This window comes from Musa acuminata, chromosome BXJ2-2 (genome assembly GCF_036884655.1).
Source record: "Musa acuminata AAA Group cultivar baxijiao chromosome BXJ2-2, Cavendish_Baxijiao_AAA, whole genome shotgun sequence".
Taxonomy (NCBI): Eukaryota; Viridiplantae; Streptophyta; class Magnoliopsida; order Zingiberales; family Musaceae; genus Musa; species Musa acuminata.
The window spans coordinates 19,087,049-19,109,807 of record NC_088339.1 but is presented as its reverse complement, the minus strand read 5'-3'; the positions used below and the strand labels follow the sequence as shown (position 1 = coordinate 19,109,807).

The 22,759-nt window shown below is 33.3% G+C and overlaps 1 protein-coding gene across 1 annotated transcript; it reads right to left on the bottom strand.

The window, feature by feature from the left end:
- Window positions 1–6,135: 6,135 nt before the first annotated feature.
- Window positions 6,136–13,423, bottom strand: LOC135605225 (protease Do-like 10, mitochondrial). The gene is made up of 8 exons (XM_065095059.1): window positions 13,018–13,423; window positions 11,807–12,052; window positions 11,068–11,263; window positions 10,392–10,651; window positions 10,107–10,234; window positions 7,900–8,103; window positions 6,928–6,978; window positions 6,136–6,841 (listed from the first exon to the last, which is right to left on the bottom strand). The coding sequence occupies exons 1-8, from the start codon at window positions 13,379–13,381 to the stop codon at window positions 6,596–6,598; spliced, it is 1,695 nt and encodes a 564-aa protein (XP_064951131.1). The 5' UTR covers window positions 13,382–13,423; the 3' UTR covers window positions 6,136–6,595.
- Between the last annotated feature and the right edge of the window lie 9,336 nt (window positions 13,424–22,759).

The following is a 22,759-nucleotide window of genomic DNA, read 5'->3' as shown; positions in this document are numbered from 1 at the left end:
TGATTGACTCTTGTTTCTTCTGATATGTATCCTCCAGTCAATGAAATATAACTTTTAGATAAAGGTACAAGAACAACAAGACTAAGGATGGAGTCAAGAGCTTCTTGGACTAGTAAATTTAGGTTACTCTTCTTTGACTTGTTGCACATGAAATGAACATGACATGATTTGTGGAGATGAAAAGAGTCTACTGATCATTCTATAAAGGATTACAAAATGTATATTTCATGAAGAAGGCCATATAGATTGAGTTAGGTGCTATTAACACTATGATATTGAATTAAGCAAGAGGACCTAAGTATAGTTGAGAGATATGCTTGTCATTTGATGATGTGCAAATGATCCATAAATCCAAGTAGCTGAGCCTACTACACTTGCATACAGTTCTTGAATTGATTGGTCGGAGTCTTATTTGAAGCTGTGTGTGTGTGTGTGCGTGTGTTCATGATGAGGACCATTTCTCAAACTTCTTTTGATGACTTTGCTTGAATAATAATCTCCAACATTTTATCATCAGACCCTTGATAAATTTTGAATAAATCATTTGTTTTCAATTTTTTTTTCCTTTGATATTTTGAGTTGTTTCTTACTTCTCTATGTGTTGGTTCAATGGATCATCTTCAAAATCTCTCAAACTTTCATTTGAACACATTACATATATCTTAGTTCTCTTTCGTTGGTGTAAGCACTTGATCTTAAGAAGGCCATAGTGGCTTTGATATTAAAATTTGAAGGGATCAAGAGATATGGAGTTATAAAACTAAGGGAAATGTATGGACAAGACTACCTTTCTTTATGTCACTCACATGTTCTCACTACAACTCAAATGTTGCATACAACACAGGTTGCATAATATAGCTAAATATCTTAATCAAAAGATCCATCGTATTCATCTCCTAGGATAGGATCATTAGGCTGTTCATCGTTTGACCATAGTGGTTTTCATTCTTCTTTACTCAAACTGTCATAATGTATAATCAATAATAGCAAAGAATGAAGGTGCTGAGCAGTTTAGCTCGTAAAGATCTTGATAGATTATCGTAAGATCCTAATAAATGAATATATATATATATATATATATATATATATATATATATATATATATATATATATATATATATATATATATAAGAAACATATCCATATTATTTGAATCATTCCTTTGCCCTTCTAGCCAATTACTCTTATACCATTCATCAAAATCATTGTAATTAAACGAGAAACAATCAAACAGCATATCGAAAAGTAGTTTTACAAACTTATACTAGAAAAAAATATGCCTAGCAGATTTATTATAACGATTAGTATTTCATCTCAAGAAATGGTGTTCAATGCTATGTCATTTGGAGTTGAGGTCCAGACCCGTCGATTATCATCGAGTTACCTAATAAGCTTATGAATCTGATGAAAAGAAAAGCATATAGAATTTAGAAACATAAGTGTAAGAATAATAGCATGCATCAAATATATTGAATGAGATGTGAATGTCTCATTTTCTAAGACATTTTTCATCTCTGGTTTTATTTCTCATGAGATTTCTCATCTTTCTAAGTATGGCTTTTAACAATGGTAAAGGAAAATGGAATAAGTTTAATTTCTAAGAAAAATTAAGCATGCCTTCGTGATACATTTTATCCTTACCAATAAAGTCTATCACATTAATCAAGATTGCTACTAAAAAAATTATGATTCATACGAAGGAGCAGCTCCCAACACCACATAAAGTTGCTAAAAGAATGTCTGTGAGCCAAACCACATTAGTGTTGATATAATTGTTTTGAATTGGGAACCACAATTAAATATCTCTTAATATTTCTCAATTGTTAATCAAACAAAATCATGTGTTACATGATTGAAATTGCTTTGTCTTATATTTAATTGATACACAGGTTAGAAAGTTGAAAGTTTTTTCTTCTTTTGTGTCAAGCTTCATGTAACTTAATATTATTTTCTCCTCATGAATGCATCTGCTTCATGTAACTTAAAACTATATTGTAATCTGTTTAGAAATATATAAACAAGTCAAACATATTTGAAGTTTCAAATCCATAGAGGTCGACAGTCTTTTTAGACATCTCTACAAAAAACTTATTGTCGACGAGAACTATTGTTTATCGATCTTGAAGCTACGCATTACAAATGGAAAACTGAATCCAAGTTTTATTATCACGATAAATTCAAATGGAATAATTAATCTATTAACTTGATGTATCAACCAACAGACTCAAAATACTCAATTATTGTACACCTCCTGAAATCCTTATAAACCAATTCAATTATTCTACTTCTGATGTGAGTCTAAGCTTTAAGTATTACCGATCTTTCCGACTTAAAAATTAGCCTAACTAGGGGTGTTGTAATTTTTCTACTGAAGGGCTCGCCAAAAATCAAACCCCGCTCACTTGGTAAGGTTTGATGAACTCGTCAAACCCAAACATAATCCAAAAACAAAGCTATAGACCTCTATACCATTTGTTATAACTTGATAGCTGATTCGTTAACCGAGTAGTTAGACATAAACCATGAGTCCTAAATATGATGCTTGAGCTGATATTAATAATAATATATATCCATCAAGTCCTAAATAAATCAATTCAAGATTTCTCTTACTGATAGAGACTAAATTAGGAGCATTTTTCGTGCTCAACATTTTGAGTACATATTTTGATTTTTGATCCTTGAACTTGTGTGATTCAAATCCTAGATGTTTCATTTCCAATATGTGGAAACCTAAATGCTCATAGCGATAGCGTTGATAAATAGTTATCAGCATCCGATTGTGAATCAACAGACATTCAAGAATGGAAAGAAGAAAACTGAAGTGTTGCTCACGAATAACTAACTATTACGAAGAATAATAGACTTAGTTATAGAGGGAATTGAAGTATCATGAGCAAATGGCTATTAGAATTCGTAACTCCATTAGAACTAAAGATTACAAGCATATAAATTTAGCCATCAGGTACGAGTATTATAACACGCCCATCTAAGCCCTATAAATAGGTGAGATGTTGTAGTAAGAGAAGTTCAAGGGTAGAGACTCTTAAAAGAACAAGAAGAATAAGAAATAAATTTTCTTTTTTTGTCTCTTCAATCACTCTTACTCTTATATCGATACTAGCATACAGATAGGGAAAAACAAGAAAGAGAGTGATACGGTATATTTTGGCATTCTGAACACGTCACAGTCGACACAGACGTCAAGTCAGAGCCCCACGCCACACAACCCGTCCCAGGAGCTCAAGGCAGTGCTGTCTGACGCCGCACTGCACGCCCCGATGCGACGACCAGTCAGAAGGGCCGTCCCATCCCTCGGGGACCAACGGTGACGCCAAATCGATGCGCCCTCAGCCCTCTCGCCAAGGTATAAAACCCCTAGTCAGCCTCCAGCCAAAGAGGGGGAAAAAAAAGAAAAAAAAGGCAATTCCACTCGTTGCTAACTTGCTCGTCGGAGGGGCCACGACCGGGTACCACCCGCGGAGGCTATTTTTGCAAGAGAGCGACCACTCATCGACGGTGAAGGACTCGGCATGGAAGTACAATCCGCCCGGCACCAAGGAGTCGTCGATCGATCCCGATCCCAACCAACGCCAACCAACATCCCTTCCTGAGAGCTCGGGTACATCATCATCCGAATCACCTTGCAGAAAGCTCCCGACATCGACCCGTAGACCAGGCCATGCTGACTCACCAGCCACGACGCATTTGTTCACTAACAGAGAGTACATGCACATAGGATATGAATATTTGAAGGGATATGTATGCTAGGTGTGAGGAATTTACTTCAAATGATTCTAATAAAATTGCCTAATATTATGATTTACTGAGTGATATTTTATTATAATATATATACTTTACAAGAAAAATAAAATAGTATTAATTGAAAATAAAATAAATAAATAATTAAAAGTATGTTGTAAATCAAATTGAATTTTAACTTGAATTGACTTTTTGATCCTATAATACAATTAATTTGGCTTATGAAATGCACAACAATATGAAGCTGATATACCATAGTGAACACATTCATAGTTTTGCTGATTTAGTTTACGTTATGTGTAACCTATGGTTGATATTTGGCGAAGCATGTTGTGAACTTTGCGACGCGATGCCGCAATAATTATTGATGCATACCTATGTGAAATGACATTTATGGGAGGATGTCATTCCGAGGTTGACATAACATATCACGTTGACCATTAAATGACACGGACGAGGTGGCAACAAGAGCTTGCTAGACGAGGCAGTAGGGCCCGCCTTGAGGGCACCACCATCGCTTAATATTCATTCCATGTCAAGATCAAATCTCTGACTTTTATGCGTGTTATAGATTCTTTTCCTTCGTTTGGAAGTCAAATTTCTTATTTTATGATCACTTCCTTCGAACCAAATAAAAAAGAAAGAAAAAAAATTTCACTAGTTATGTAATCAAAGAAAGAAAAAACTCCTCGGGTTCCCTTTTCATAACCTTTCAAATATCTAATATAATTGTTCATCCAAACCCCTTATGGATCGATCTAAATCTGTCCAACTCTTCCTCATGTTTATTTGTAATATTTTTTATTACTTCAATAAAATTCCGTAAGCTTTTTTCAAAAATACTATAAATGTGGCAAAAAAAAAACCAACTTATATATACAAAATAAAATTTTAAATAATTATTTTTATTAGCTTAAAAATATGAACAACCAAATAGAGACTTCTTATAATATATTTTTTTTTTCTAAATATACATACTTATAGTGTTTTTGATAACCAAATAGAACTTTATCAGAGCAAATGTGACTATAGAATTGATTTATCAGAGCAAAAGGACATTTAATTGATGAACAAAACTATTTGCAAACTACAACGTGGATTGTTACTTTGATCAATTGGGCATATTATTCTAACTCCAAATTTATGTGGAAGGTTATGTTAGACCACTAAAACTATATCAAAATCTTATGAATAAATATTTTATATAGCTTAGTTGGAGTTTTACAAACTTGTTATTGTAGTGGTATTATATATAACTCATAGGTTTGGAGATGATTATTGAATATGGGAAATTAAATTTTATCATGTTGGAAGAATTCTAAAAAGTTAAGTTGTAGTAATTATCACAAAGCTTGCCAATTTTCTTTGGTCGATTGACTCTAAGCTTAGGAATTACATGGTTAGTCTCTTCTTAGTCGTCTCATATATCACATAGATTTCATTATATTTCAGCTTAGTAAGTATAGAGAGGTAAAACAATCATGTAAAACTATATCAAAATGATTATAAGAGTTATTGACACCTCTACAAAAACATCCTAAGCCTATACAAATGACTCAAAATAAGACATGTAACTTACCAACCTAGATTGAATTTCAAACATTTTTTTCTATACCGATTATAATATTTTTTTAATAATAATTACAATAATATTCTAGGTCAACTATAATTATAGCATTTTTAAATATACCCACTACATAACAATGGATCTATTTATCCATGGACCGTATAAAAGGTTTTTTGATATGTCTTGATATTTTGGAGACGCCACACTCATGGAGTAAAAACAAAAAAGGGAGCACCAATCTAGAAGACTTTACTGGGAATTCATCCAAACCAATTTATGTTAATATTATATTATTTAACAGAGTTCAATTATATTATTATTCAATTTAGTGTATCGAGTGAAAAAAAAGAAAAACACTAACTTTTTATGGACAAAGAACTACTTGATGGTCAATTTACAACATAAATATCACATCTTCCACCTTTTGTTATACACTTCACTGGTGTTGGCAGATCACCACATTCTCCAACAAAATCTCATAATTAAATGATTTCAGTAGCATTGTCAGGTCATCATATTCTTCAACAAAAATTTCAAAACTAAATGGTGCCTTCTTATTCAAAATAGACCAACAATGGGAGCTTATTATGTGGATTAAGCTTTATACCACACTACTCCAATATTGGAAGTATAAATGATATTGGAAAAGATATATGTACAGCCTTACTTGTCAAGAGAACACAAGAAAATGGTACGAGATAAATCTCTCATCCAAGGATGATAGACTCCCTCAGTCTCAACAATGTGAACCAATTAAACATAGGTTAGTAAATGCTCAAAGGACAATCATTTTTCTCACCTCAAGAGTCTTGCAGAAAAATGTTATATGACTAAAATAAATCTTATAAGTACAGCAGGTAGCTGATACAGATGAATTCTACACTAGAAAGTGGCACAGCTAATTTAGTCATTCTACTTAGAGAAACAAATGTTTTATGAGAGTTCCAACTATCCCAAACAAATCTGATGGCTTCAAGAACTAGCATTAGGTACTGCCTTTTATGACAATGTTTCTCCCCACATATGGCACAAAAATACATAGGGCAGAAAAGAATCACTATTTGAATGCTTCCTGAGACATTTCAATCTGATGCACCTCATGTGGTCTGATATCAAATGACCACTTGGTCTGACAAGATTACTTGAAGGGTCATCACATTCAGATCAAATTAGTGACTCTACTTCAAGCTTTTGGATGGAAATCCATTAAATAAATGAAGAAGGGACTAAAAAGTGGTATGCGATGCAATAGCAGTACTGTGGTCAGCATCAACTTGAGCATGCCACCTCGACTTCACCGTTTGTTGCTTGCTCATCAATCAGGTCGTTTGACATTGCTGAAGGTATTCTATGGCGCTTGAGAATTCTGGAGGTAGCAAGCCGCGCATTCTTATAGTTTAAAACAATCACTCTCTCATCATCCAAATCTAATCTTATGCTTTCCTCGGTGCAACCTTCTATAAGCCCACACAGATGCTTTAGATTTTCAACTTCCACATCATTCACCTTCTTTACCTGATTACCATACACAACAGGAACGTTCTTCAACAGATAACGGCAAGAAACACTAAAATCGGATTCCAATTAACTCAAAGTCATACCTGAAATTCTGAAAGCCGCTCGTATCCAGCATTAATATCATCCATTAGGACCTGGAGCAAAAAGAGATATATCAGTCTCCATAGCCAAAGATCAAGGCCAGGGCCACAAAAAGATAACGAAACCATTTCCTACAAATAAGTTTGTTTAGATGCCCACAGTTTGATGATGCAGATTGAAAGGAGTCACAAGAGGATCAAGAAGTTACTTTGAAATCAGAATATCATGCCAAAGTTGGAAATGCAAGATCCTGATCATTTTGGATACAGAAAAAAGGACTGTTTGGAATCTTGATCCAGAAAAATACTGAGTACTGTTTAATTCTTTCTTCAATCACCATTTTATTCTCAGACTCCAAGATTAACGTATTTTACCAAAATAATATGTCGATGCAAGCAGCACTGGGACCTCAGCACATACTAGGAAGATGTATTATCACAGAAGTGCGATTACTTTCATCACAACTTACCAAAAAAGTTTGATGATTGTATAGTTCATGCAAAGGGAAAAACAGAAGGAAATTGTCTGTATTTTCTTGTTTTGAGGTACATGGAATGCACATCATCTTCCACCACCACTAATGTATACATTACAAATATAAGATACTTCCATTTTTATAGGAAACAATTAAGCTATGGTGCATGCTAAGAGCTCTGGATCTACATCTACGTACTGTCTTAGAAGGAATAAGATCCCTGTGGCTTATAGGACTAATGGAGATATAGGCACCTGGAACCAAAGATTAACAATCAAATTCTTGGATAGTCCAAGCAAGGACAATTAGCCATAAAATAACCGTTTAATTATTCAGTCCACTGGCAGTTTTGATGTATTGCCATAGGATTTGCTTGGCTGTATCTTGTCATGAAATTTTCAACAGGTTCCCTTGTGTTCAAAAGGATCACAATATCTAACTGTGTCTGGATGGAATCTGTGCAGTAAACTTTGCAAGTAACAAAATGCTAAAAGCATACCTGAGAAAGGATGACAAATTGTTCACCTGCCCTTTTAGGCAGTTCACGTAACGCTCGTTCACATAACCGACGTGGTGAAGTGTTATACCAGTCTTCTCCATACTCATGAAGGTAGGGCTGGGTCAATGGAACAAAAACCAGACCAGCAAATATGTAGTAGCTCGGAAGTTTATCAAACTGATGAACTGGAACTAAAGGTTGTAGCTGCATAATCACATGAGCGTACGTGTCAATTCATAATCAAAACAAATGTTCTAGACAACCAACAATGGGATTTCTAATGTGATCAAATTCAAAAGATTTCAGTAAATCTATGTTGAGTCTTTAACTTGTCTAGTCAAGTTGGTTAGATCAAACATCAAAGTGTCTTCTGTTAACATTTGTATTCTGTTCATATCTTTATTTATATATCAGAGAAGGAACTTGATTAGAAAAAAATCTATGTTAATTAGAAAACAGTTATAAAGTTACTGTAATTTTAAAGACTATATTAGGAAAAAGTTTTCGATGTCCAAGGATTTGTATAGGTTTATTGTATTTGGCTTAAAAGGAGATAGGCTAAAGAAGAAGATGAGGTGATCCTATGAAAGGAAAGCAACATTCTAGTGCAAAAAACTAATGTGTTAGTTTATTACCTGCATGAAAGTGCCAATACTGATGCAAATTTATATTTAACTTTGTTTTTAAGTAAATGGATAAGATATGATGAAAAGAAATGTTACTTCTTTAATCTTTAGGCTCTCTTTCTCATTAGCATTTCTTCCAACTTTCAGTCTTTATTCCTATATGTAGTTTCTAAACTTCCAATTTTCACTGTGATCTTACAAGTTTATTTATCATTTCATTATATGTGCATTGATTTATTGCATGAGATCTTAGATTTTCACCATGAACTTAGACTCAATCTTATATTTATCAAATTTAGTTGTAATAGATCAAGTTTAAGAATCCTTCAAAAGGACTACTTTTATCTACTTTGCATCTTGAAATAAATATATGCCTTTTAGTGGTATTTGCTTTATTGAGAAGTATGAATCATATACAATGAGATCCATGATAACCATGAAAAGATAAAAAGTACACAAATATACATGTATTAATGTCAAGCACAAGCTCCAAGCAACTGAACTATAATTTGATTCAGCATGATTAAAAATGTCGACTCTCTGTTGTTTTTTTTTTATAGAACTTAGCTTATCTAGTATTCAGTTGGTTAGATCTCATATTGTCTTCAAATTTTTTTGGTAATTCAGTTCAAATTTATATTTCTATATTAGAGGAGAGATTTGATTAGATTAAACAATATATTTTTAGAAAAAATATAAAGTTACTACAATTTTTGGGATCTCATAAGAAAAAAGTTTTTGATTCCTAGAATGTGCTTAGGTTCACAATTTGGAGTCTCCGAGAGAGTGAACATATCTGGAGATAAAATGATGCAAAGATAAAAAGGAAATAAAGGATCTGATAGGATTTACCTTAATTTTTTCCTTTCTGAAAGAATCAAATTTTATGAATTTATGTAAGTATATTGTTTTCAATTTATGAAAAATACTTCTTTAGGCTTGATGGCCTTAGATCCCTTCCTCCTCTTTTTCTCATCAGTACACTTTCCAACCAGTATACCTTAGACAATTTGCAGATTCTACCTGTTAGCTAATCTTATAAATTGTCATTTCTGCAATGTCCATTAGTTTGTTACAATGAGTGTAGTTTTGGAATATCATGACTCTCTATCAGTGTTATGTCATAACAAGGTCTACTGTTACTCAAGTCTAGACAAAGTGAAAGTAAATAAAGTTGTGTTAGGGCCATTGAGCTAATGAACAACGCATAAAATGTATTTAACATTATCAAGAGCCTATATTAAAATACATAGTCAATGGTTAAATGAAAATTACAACTTCTAGATTACCAGTTTTGCTATAAATATTTCCATTCCACTATTGGAGATCAGCCTTAACAAAAATCACTTGGTGTAAAACTACTAGTTAAAGAAAGGCTTGATGTTTGTAGTTCTTTTTCCTTCCACAAGTTTACATTTTTGTGATTGTATATCCCTTAAGGCTGGTTTAGAAATACTTTTAAGTTCATTGTCAAATTTGTCATCTAGAACAACTATAATTATTATTATGTCCTCTACACTACATGCAATGTAAAGCTGCCAATACATTACTACTGCAAAGTATACTGGTAACTGAACTCACAGGTCGAAGAGAAATGCTGAATTCCTGCTCTATGCCATCTCTCAATACACTGAGAATAGCAGTTTCCCCAGGCTTCTTCATAGACACTAGATGATCGAAAGTTATTCTCTCCCTGTTACGGAATGGTACTGCAAAACACATCATATCCAGTAAATTCCCATGGATCCAGACCACCCATTGCAACTAGAGACCATACTTGCATCTATCTAATTTTGTTCTAGAGAAGAAAAATGGCATGAGAATAAAGCTTGGGCTATTTGATAAGATAAAAGGCGCCAAACTTACCGCTTCCATCATTGGCTATTGGCACTCCATCAAATGCAAGAATAATATCATCTTTCTTTAGCACGTTATGAGAATCTGAAAGAGGATTAATTTTGTTAACAAGAACACCTGTCATTTCTGGTCGCATATGGAAGTGTTCCCTTAGTTGAACATTTTCAGTAGACTGGCATGATAAACCAAGGGAGCAAAATCCCACATATTTGCCTTTGTCTTCCACTCCAGCGATAAAGTGTTTTATTATTGGAACAGGAATAATGTATCTGCAAAAGATATATGGAGCAAGGATAATGATATAAACTTTTCTGTGTAAGTAATTTGAAATAGTCCTCTTAGTTTATAGAAGAACAACTTGCTCCATATTAAAGTGCAGTAAACTAGCCCTTATGTTTCTTTGGTCATAAACTTGCAGTAAACCATCTGATCAAACGACAAGAGAATTAGTAGACATTTCAGAGTGTATTAGCATAATAAATTTAATTGTTAAGAAGATAGTAGTATGAAAATTTGTTCGCACCAAGACTCACTAAAAAAGTTATCAACAAAAAAACAAATTTGTGGTACTCATTTTCATGATTAATAGGAAATGTTTTATCTTCCCTACATTTGAAGTATCTAACATCCTTCTTGCAATGGGAACAAGATGTCAAGAACAAGTTAATAGCTCAATAGAACTCACCCAATGTTTTCTGCACCTGAAAGGTTTTGAAAAGCCACTCCAGCAACCTTGTCACCCATGATTGCAGGCCCCCCACTGTTTCCTGGGTTAATAGCTGCATCAATCTGTATGGCCATGAGCTGGGCAGCACCATGAACATACTGTGTTGGTTCAACTCTAGAGACAACTCCTTTGGTAACAGAAATGTTGTCTCCACCTGCACCAAGAAGGAAGCATTTTCATCCACAACACAGATTAATGTTTTCTTAATACCCCACCCAGAAACTACATAGAGAAAGTCTAAAATTGTTTCTATGGGAACAACACGCTAGTTTTTCTTACCGTCCAAACTGTCTTAATTTACTATAGTAAAAGTGCAATAAATACAAAGGCGAAGTTTGACCATTAGGTAGGAGCAATTACAACTTTATCTATTGTGAGCAGTATCAGTGAGATAGCTAAAGACCAATGATTTTACATTTAAGCAAGCTCCTTCAACCCTAATGGATGATGGCATTTTGGTCTGTTTGATGATACAACATTGAAGTTTCTCCCACTGGAGAATTTTAGCTTTTCCCATTTATAAAATTCATTCATTTAGTTATAAAGAAATTTTTACATAAAATGCACTAAAAACTAGAAGAGTGAAGATCTGTCTGTATCACTCTCCATGTGAAGAGGATAAATATACACAACATGTTTGTGAAGAGGAAAATTAGAATCCATGACCAAGTCATCCTTCTGAAGTCAGTATTCATACCTTGAGGATACCCAACTACAGCAACTGCCTCCTGTAAATATGGGATGTCACCCAGCTCCAAGAAGTTCATGCCATCCCAAAATTCCTTGCTGTCAACAGTGAGAAGTGCTAAATCACATTCATGACCAACAGCTTGAACTTCTGCCTTGTACTTGGTTGGTGAACCATGCTTTCTTACAAGAACAAATGTGTGATCAGATACTACATGAGCGTTTGTTACAATTCGCCGGCCAGGAATCACAAATCCTGTATGATATCAGGCATATGATAAGTTTAAAGGAGCGAGTCTCAGGGAGTCAGTAAATGCCAACTTTCATATGTAGCTTGATAGATATAAAAGGAAAATATGACTCATCTCCACTGCTCTAAAAAAGGTTTGCAAATTCAGAATGTAAACATAGCTGCACATTGGCCTAGCCCCCTGTTAGGGTGGAAAGGTATCAGCTGCGACCGGCATGTATTGAACATAACAAGTAAATGGAAAATTAATCAAGTCATGCCTGTGTGTATCATACCTCACCAAAGTTGTGTTTTTTTGCTTTATTTTTATTGTTTAATCATTTTAAGATATCAATATTTTTTTATAGGTTTTGTGCTAAAGCATAGACAGTTTCATACTGGAGGATCATCACCTGACTGTGGATCAACCTGAATTTCCAAAGCATATTTCATTTCAAGGGTATCAGTACAATGATTAGTCAACCTGAATTTTGACTAATGCTTTAGCAACCAGCTTAGCAAGGTAAGATGAACTATTAATAAAAGAAAATTGAAAAAAAAAAGTAAGATGAACTATTAATAATTGTAACAATTATGCTCGACCAGCTTAGCAACCGAAAAAAAGCGACTTTTATGCTACTTTATACTAGAATAAGTATGGCAAGTTCCAATCGATAAACATAAGAAACCACATTACTCTCTGAGGCGCCTTCCCTGTCAATATTGGTGAAACTATGAAGACTTGAAATTTGAATATAAGTAAACTGCATACAATCAATAAATTCAGGAATTCCATACGCTAAGCACGTAGGGACAGCAAAAGAAAACCACAACATTCTATTTCTATAATCCTCTAATTCAATCACAGCAAGTCACAAACATTTAAAGGAAACAAGCATCAAACAAGTAAACGCGAAAAGAATTTTCATGCCGCAGACAAAACTAGAAGGCATCTTAAAAAACAAATGCAAGAAGGAACCTTTTCCCCTCACCCGAACCCATGCTCTCCCTCTGCGCCTTGTTCTGCCACGGCAGGAAGTAGTTGGGACTGCTCGACACCGTGAACACCTTCACGACCGAGTCGAGCGCGAGCTCGATGGCCGCGTACGCGTCGGTACACCGGTGGCTCGCCGGCTCTTCGTCCACCTCGGAGACGGCGTAGGGGGAGGCATCTCCGCCGGCAACGCCCTCGAAGGGGGCGGTGGTGGAGAGGAGGGAGAAGGGGGCGAGACAGCGGGCTAGCGGGGGCAGAAGGGTAGGAGGTCGGAGGATGGGACGGGTGGTACGAGGAAGGGAGGGGCGGCACAGGGGGGGTGCCCGGCGGAGTGAGGAGAAGCGGCGGAGAGAGGCGAGCATAGCGTCGGAGGCGCGGACGAAACGCGAGGGTTCCGGCGACTTCTCTTGATGCTTGTTGAGGAGATGCTATCGGATCGGATCGGATCGGATCGAATCGGGTCGGGTCGGATAAGCCTACCCGAAACGGTTGGAGTTAATGGATATAATTAACAAATAAATTATATAATTAAAGACACAAATTAAGGTTTATAATATCGAAAAAATTTACTTCAGTTGTTCAGATAATATCTTTATAATCCTCTCGATTTGAAATTATTGCACTCTTCTGTTAATTATATGCATAATTAAGTATGTTTAATGTATAATAAAAATGCAAACATTGATCTATGGATGAGTAAATGTTATTTTGTGTATTTCTAAATATAGTGGTGTGCATATTTGAAAATGTTATATGTAATTATGTAAATACCAATTGAAATTCTTAATTTTGACCAATGATAAAAATTCTTGTGTACGAATATACACTATTTATCTTATTTGACATACTAAATTGTGCTTTATTTTTTATATATATTTAATAAACTACATATCCTTAAAGATATAAATTTAAAAACTACTTTATAATGGATTAATGTCATATATATATATATATATACCAGTTTATAAGAAATATCAAATTCTTTTGATTCGATGTCCGAACTCATGATACGAAGTCTATCCTCCAATATGTTGACCAATCATCCGACATGATATTCTCCGGCTCAATGTTAGATTCTGCTTCCATGATTCAAGTCATATATATATATATATATATATATATATAAGTTTATAAGAAATATTCAATTCTTTTGACTCGATATCCGAACTCATGACACGAAGTCTATCTTCCGACAAGTCGACCAATCATTCGACATGATATTCTCTGGCTCAACGTTAGATTCTGCTTCTATGATTCAAATTTACGATCGAAGTTTTTTCTGCGTCATTTATCTTAAACACATATTAGTTCATAACTTCATTAATTAATTTCATCATCAAAATTCAAGGTTAAACACAGCTTTCAAAACAATTATTACCAACACTATCATAAAATGTTAAGATCACGAGGCATATGATCTTTAGCAATAGATTAACCCATAGATATATAACCAAGTTTTTTAAGTTAGATAAAAAAAATAACTACCACTTATACTTTGAATAAAATTGGCATAAAATAAGTAAGAATTTGGATTCCCAAATTATATAATAGCATGAATACATTAAGAGTGAAAAGTTATTATTTGGATTTCCAATGTTAAAAAAATTACAAACAAGTATGAATCTCCTCAAAATTTCTTTTTAAAACTTGCCTAAAATAGAGTGATCCATTTATATTGTTTATCAGGAACATGCATATTCGAGCTAGACTTTTTCTTTTTATCATAAAGCTATGCCTAATTTTATTATACTTTTAAGTTTATTTTATAAAAAGAAAACTATATATTACTTAATCACCAAATACATCTTAGTTCTCAATAAGTCCAAAAGCTCTGAAGGTAAACCATCTCCCCACCATACATCAGATCTGATAAAGTTTGCCACTTTATTTCCTTCTCTAAAAATATGTGTAATAGAATAGACACTAAAAAAGAATTCCAAAATACAAATAATATTCTTGACCACATTCAACTTAGGAAATCGTTAGGAGGGTGGCAAGGGAAAATGATAACTTTCTCTCTCTTAAAATGATGAAAATGAAAAGAATTTACTTAAAATTAGATCATCATAGGCAAGGCCTTTGTTCCCTTGGCTTAATCATTGAAGTATTGAGAGCCTAATACTTTGATAAAAGGGATAAAAATTTTTATTTGAAATAACTATAAGAATTTTATTAATCTATACATCTTGTTAGGAGATATATCTATTTTTATATAAGAAAAATAAATTTATCATATTTAAAATGTAAAAAGCTATCATTCACTTTTAGTGGCTGATCAATGAGAAAAGATGCTAGAAAAAGATATCAGTACAACTTGTAAAAAGATATCCTATATCCACTTACTATGTAGTCGATAAATTTTTGATATACAAAGTCTATTTATCAAATATTAACATTAAGGGTATGAAATATAATCTAATAATTCTTACACCTAATATTATTAGTTTAGTGATTATATATATCAGACTCACTCATCAATAAATCATCGGAACATCGCCGGAAGAAATCTAGATTTATCGGACTTATTTAGCTTAGTGTATGTCTTCAAATTTGTAGTTAGCACATAATTGGGTTAGAATTGGGCCAACTCAATTAGGGGTCAATTAGGTCTAAGTTTGGACTATGTTGGGCCAAGTGAAAGGTCCAAATAGTGACCCAACAGGTGGAACCATCATGGCACAATCTTCGAGACTATGTCAGACAATGATATCGCCAGTCTGGACAATGGTACGACCCAGACTCAATCTACGAGACTGTTAGGCGATGGTACCGTTAGAACCCGAGAAACCTGGGATAATCTTTTTATGCTCCAAGTTTGAATCCATTTGAGGCATATAAATATCCCTCTTATCTTTGGTTAACATACACATAACTAAGAGCAAAAGAAAAGAAAACACTGTTGTAATCTTGTGTGAACTTCTCTCAAACTCCAAGTGTTAGTCTTGTTTAAGAGAGGGGTGAAAGAGGTCGTAAAGGTTCTCTCCTAAATCTGTCAAAAGGAGAATCGAGTTGTAAACGTAGTTGATCTTCGCCTATTGAAGGAAGATCATTAGTGAATACTGGTGGCCTCGATGGAAGAGGAATCGATGGAGTGGATGTAGGTCACGACGATCGAACCACTATAAATTGGTTTGCATTTCATTTTGAGTAATTTACCTTTACTGCAAACTGCTTTACCTTCTTATTACTTTCACTACACTCCCATACTCTTTCAAGTTAATATATTTATGAAACAATTTTCGTCGGAATCGAATTTTTATCGTGCGAAGATTTTCAAACCGACGTACTTTTTTCGCTGCACTAATTCACCCCCCCCCCCCTCTTAGTGCCGACTAGATCCTAACAATTACAACTTATAAAAAGATACCCTACATTCACTTACTATGTCATTGATAAAATTTTTTATATACAAAGACTATTTACCAAATATTAACATTAAGGATATGAAATATCATCCAATAATTCTTACACCTAATATTATTAGTCCAGTGATAATATATATCAGACTCACCCATCAAAAGTTAAAGATTTAAAATATTATTATAATAATTTATGTATAAGTTATTACTATTTACAAATTTTACATATAAAATATTGATATGATGCTATATATCAAACTTACTTACCGAAGATTAGGAGTTCAAAACCTTATCTGAAATTTTTTTTTAATGTTCTATCTGACTTAACTAGTAAAGAGTTTATTATATTACGGATGAATACCCACCTTTATCATTTATCCATTATAAAATCATACAAACTAAATGAAATATTAGAGAACTGAATCCATATTGAAATATTTTTACAACAAAGCTTGATTCCGCGACCTGCATTTACTATTTATTTGTTAAAAAAATCTACAAATTAGATAAAATATTAGACATCGAAATATGTATCAATGAGTATTTCCTTCAGCAAAGGTTGAAAGTTCGGATGCATGATAAACTTCTTTAAAATATTCTCACTGAAATAAACATAAAATAAGGGAAAAAAACTATGTTCCATATCCATGACAAGAGAGGGAGAACACATCATCCAAGCAGAAAAATTATAATCTTCAAAAATCACAAGATCATGAGAATAATGTTATTGGAAAATCTCCTAATAATTTTACTCATGAGTATCCTTTTCCATGAAACTCTAACAAAAGGTTCATGCCATGTGGTAAACCGTTCCTCTTTAGATGAGTTTGAAGGCCTTTAAAGGATTTACAAGTGAGGAGTTGAGGCTAAAAAACAAAAAAAAAAAAAGCTACAAAATATCCATCTCCAAAAGTTATGAGAATACTAATACAAGAAAAACCAAAAGAACTCATATAAAAAACTATAATATTTTTTTTACAAAATTCTACCAAAAGACCTATTAAGATCATTTTGGATAGTTACATACAGATCATGAAGGAACTGATCTTCTCATACAATAAATCGAAAGCTTATCAAATCTGGATTTGGTGACAGTCCAGTGTGCTGCTAAATTACATTCTCTAAAGCAGTGTAAAATGGCATGGGAATTAAGCTATAACGATTGATGTTTGATGCTAGCAATTGAATGCTTGATTAGCCATAGGGTTTGCTCATTTGATTTGAGTAGGTTTACTAATAATGTGATGGAGTCTCATCCCAATTTGTAAATTGTGGTAACCATTGTCGAGTGCATATTGGAGTCCCAATTCTACAGCTTTTGCTTCACATTATAGTGCTAAGCTGCTACATATTTACTCAAGTCCAACTGCTCTACATCTTCCATGAAGAATAAAGTCAGTTCCTCCGTCCTACAAAGAACAAGATCCTATATATATATATATATATATATATATATATATATATATATATATATATATATATATATATATATATATATATATATATAATTTGTAAGGAGGAGGTTCCTTCTCGTCCATGCAAAAAAAAAAAAAGGGGAAAGGCGACGTTGCTCGGTTTTATGTACAAAGAAAAAAGAAAGAGAAAGGCACCTAAGCTTCACAGGCAAAAAAAAAGAAAAAAAAGAAAGAAAGAGAAAGACGACGTCTCCCCGATTTCCCTGTGCAAAAAACAAAAAAAGAAAAGAAAAATGTATGTTGCTTGATTTCCCCTAACAAAAAAAAGGGGTGGGGGGGAGACATCGCCTCGGTTTCCCCACACGAAAAGAGAAAAAGAAAGACATCGTCTCACTTGGTTTCTTCTGTTGGGGAGAAGAAATTGCTTTTCCCCGTGACGTCACCGAGGCTTCGTCGCTATGCCGAATCACTAGGTTTTATTTTTTCTTCTCCATCTTCTTTCTTCTCCGTCATCGACCTCTTTCTTCTCCCTCTTCTTTCTTCTTCATCACCGACCGATTTAGGAGCGAAAATAGTCACAATCGATGCTACCTTCCAGTAGCAGACGATTTGTATACCGATCTATTGATGGACCGATATGTACCATCCGATACAAACGATATTATTCAAAATTAAAATCCTTGAATGCAGATGAATAAATGCACCCATGAAAGTAGCTCTCTCACAAGGGTGTTCCTTCCATATCCAAGTATTTATCACTTGGATACTTTGCAATCCCTACAACTTTTATAGCATTAATCAAATCAGGCGTTCATATCCAATAGCAACTGGTAATTCTAGCTGCCATATTGGATTGGCACATCAACCTTTGTATCTATATCTATAGGCAGCACATATATTATTAATAAATGCTGGAAAGGTATTATACTATAAAGCCAAGGGTCTTGAGACAAAGATGTATCTGATCCATTTCCTATTTGTTTGAAAATTCCTTCCCTTAATGCAAACATTGATTGACTAAAAAGTTTCCAACTCCAACTAGATCTAAGAAATTTTGGAATATTTCCAGGATTTACATAATCATATTTATCATGAATGATGTTGGATCAGAAAGAACCATCATTATTATGATATCTAAAGATTTGGGAAGCTTGTAAAGTGTGTTTAAAGTTACTGATGTCATGTATATTAAGATCACCTGCATCAGTAGTAAATGTTATGGTGTGCTAGTTAATCAGATGTAAGCCTTCTACCAAAAATTTTTTTTTATTAAGGTTTCAATTTTCTTAATAACAGGATCCTGAATCGGTATGGAAGTAATAATTGATTTAATTATAGTTAAATCATATTTTTTTAACTTTAATTAAAATGTAAATTTGAATTTATTCATTTTTAGTATGTCATCATGAGCACTTAAAAGGAATTCTTCTAGGTGCAATAATGGCACCTAAGATACTCAAAGGGGAAAGGGACAAATAGATGCTTGCTTTGGTGGATCTAGAAGTAGATTTGGGAAAGAAAATTTTAGATTTTACAGCATTGATATGTTGATTTGTTAGAGATTTATATTTTTAATTTTTTTTTATAGTATTACAAGATTTAATTTTTGCTCTAAAATATAAAAAGAAATATCCTTGGCAAACATAATATGAATACAATTTTGAATCCATGTAATATATTTGGAGGAAAAATTCATAATGGAAAGGGTTTTAAAATAGGTTCCCAAGAAAGCATATCAAAAGTATTTTCTAAATCAATCTTAATTAAAATAATAAAATTGCTACCCTCAGAAGTATATATTCTGAGGATAATTAGTATAGTATCTATCATATATACTATGCTCAGAAATAAAAGCAGGTTGTTTTCTATTAATAAGAAGGTTGAGAAAAGGCTTTAAGCGATTTGCAAGTACTTTAACCAAGATTCTATAATTAACATTAGATGAGGCTATTAGTCAAAAAATGATTTATTTGAGTAAGATTTTTATTTTTAGGAATAGAAGTTAAATGAGTTAAGAGGGAGGGATGCAGCATGGTCATAAAAGGATTGAAAAACCTTAAGTAAATAAGGGGAGAGAATGATTGTTATTAAGTAAATCTTTGTAAAAAGGATGGAATTAGAATGATTGTTATTGTCCAGTTTAGATTCAAAATCAATAATTTTGTTTTGAATATTTTCTAACTTGGTTTTTATAATTCCAAGATTGTTTCTATTCCCTTGAGAGAAAACTCAGATATGACATTTAAGTTGGAGTTCGAGAGGAGAATGATTTGAGCAGGCTCTCTGAGAGATTGATAAATAGAGAAATCACTATAAGAGTTGATCTATAAATTATTGCCAAAGATCCTATCAAATCTAACAAAAATTCTAGCTCTATTATTATACCATGTATAATTGGAAACGAAGAAAACATAAATAAGTAAGATTATAGCTTTTCATAAAATCTATAAAAGCACACATTGAAGCATTACTATAAAAATGTTTACCACACAATTTATCAATAGAATTAAGAATGCAATTAAATTTTTTTCATAATACACCAAGATATATCAGAGAAGTTTAAAGCAGTTAATTGATCCCAAAGCTTACTGTGATCGAAGTCAAAGAACAAGTGGTATTGGGTGGGATTAGATTGAAATTTATACTTCAAAAAATTACATGATATTATAGGAGAATTTTTAATATTGTGATGATTGGAGATAAACATATCTTAAGATTATTATGAAGCTAACAACCTTGAGACAAAGGCTTCAGTCTGATCATATTGGAGATAAACATATCTTAAGATTGTTATGAAGCTAACAACCTTGAGACAAAGGCTTCAGTCTGATCATATATATTGTGGTCCAAGTTAGAGCCATTATGAAAGCAAGCAAAATATCCCCTGAAACAATTGTTCTTGAAGCATCAACTACACCTCCTCCCTGATTTCAAAGAAGGTCTTCTCTTGGACCACTTGAGCTTGTTTTATAGAATTCTGAATCAATGCTCAGGGTGCTGATGCTCAAACTTAATATACTTCTCACTGAATCCTTCATTCTGAAACTTGATCAGTAAACCTTTTTTGTGTGGCCAATGACAAGGTAGAAATTCATCATCTGTCTATTTGGTAGATGACTTGAAGACAATGTTGTATGTTGACAAGCAGACAGCAAGATTATCAATTTGTTGTTTGAAGAAATTACTGCAATATGCCAAAACAAAGAAGAAAGAAACATTATATGCATAGTCTATTATTTCCTGTCAGATACTACTAAGATGCTTTAGTTTCAAACATGCGATACAAGAACTGCAATAATAATCCTTCTTCCTCTTGCATAGTCTATTAAATACCTCTAATTTCATTCTTCTTGCATGATCACTAAATGCTACTATATTATTAGAGGGATGAACCCTTGAGAAACATATTAAGCTTCAATGATTTGCTGCAGCAGTAGTTTCATCTCAGATTTGTAAGGATTAGCTTTGACAGCAAATCGTCACTCGACACATAGCACCTAATCAAATAATTGGTGACCAAACCGGGTTTGAAACGCGTCACCTAATTTGATCATGAGTGGCCAACCAGCATGACAATGATGTGGCACCACTTAGGCAATCTCATTCATTATGATGGTGATGTGGCATCACTTAAGAATACATAGTCAATAGGATATTCAAAAGAAAATATTTTTCATTAATACCAGTTTTATTTTTCTGCCCCTTTCGACTTTATTAAGTCTACACTCAAGGAGATGAATATGATCGATCACTTCAAATATTCTCGAGATATATTTGATTTCCAAATGTAATAACATTCGAAAATTAGGCATGATCAAGGTCAATGTAATCATTAATATAGAGCTTACTACTATTTCTAAGGTGAAAATTGGTTCAAGAAAAATTCAACCTCAATCCCAAGCTGAAATTGAAGAACTCTTGAAGTTTCTCAGCAACAACACATATTCTACATGAATGGACATGAAAATGAGATGGTCCACCAGAGAAATGTTCCAAAGCAACCTGCAATCTTTCAACATCTCGCGTTCTTTCTTCAGTCAAGGAGCTGAAGCAACAAATAAGACTCGTCGCAATCTGTAAACAACCAAATGGGAAGAAAGGTATGTCCTACCAACAAGACCCTTTCAATGTCACAATGTGATCAAAACACAAGAAATTTCTCAACCATCCATGTCAACAATAAGCTCTCATGGCTACCACATGATAAAGAAAAAAAGGTATTAAATGAGATAAAATATTAGAGATGGGTAAGAGATTAATAAAGGATTAAAAAACAAGTTATAAATACTGGAATGATGCACAAAATGAACCATTGAAATATTGACTATGATTTTTCCATACCTGATAATAAAAATAAATGGCATGGTTACAATGCCAGGTGAAGAAAACTAAGTTGACAAGTTTGACAAGGTGTTGTTGACTAATTAGAATAGAAAGTAAGGTTGACTGAAATGAATGAATAACTTAACAAGAAAACAACCTTCATATATAATAATGAGGTAATCATTAGCATTTTGCAGATTAACACAAATAATTTTTTGGTGCATTTTAAATTTATATTTAAGAAAAATACAGGGACAAGGAATATCTCACTAGAATTTACCTTTTCTATTACAATTAATGATGGAGATATTGAAGTTCATTCTAACTACAAATGTATTCATTTCAAGCTTGATCATTTAGTATTCTGATCTGGTTTAAGTAGGCTTGATGGATGTAAATATCAAAAGAATTAAATTCTTATCATGTATATTGAATTAATTAATATCTTAAAGTTGAGTAAATTGAATTGTTGGATTATTAGTGGGTTCTTTTTTTTTTGCTGTATCTTTTTGAAAAGTTGTAATCAAAAGATCAAACCTTATGCTTCGATGACATTTCAAGCAGTGGCGTATAAAGACCGTCTACCCAGAAGTCCATTCCTCACATGCATAATGACTCAGCCTTGTCGAGAGAGAGAGATGAG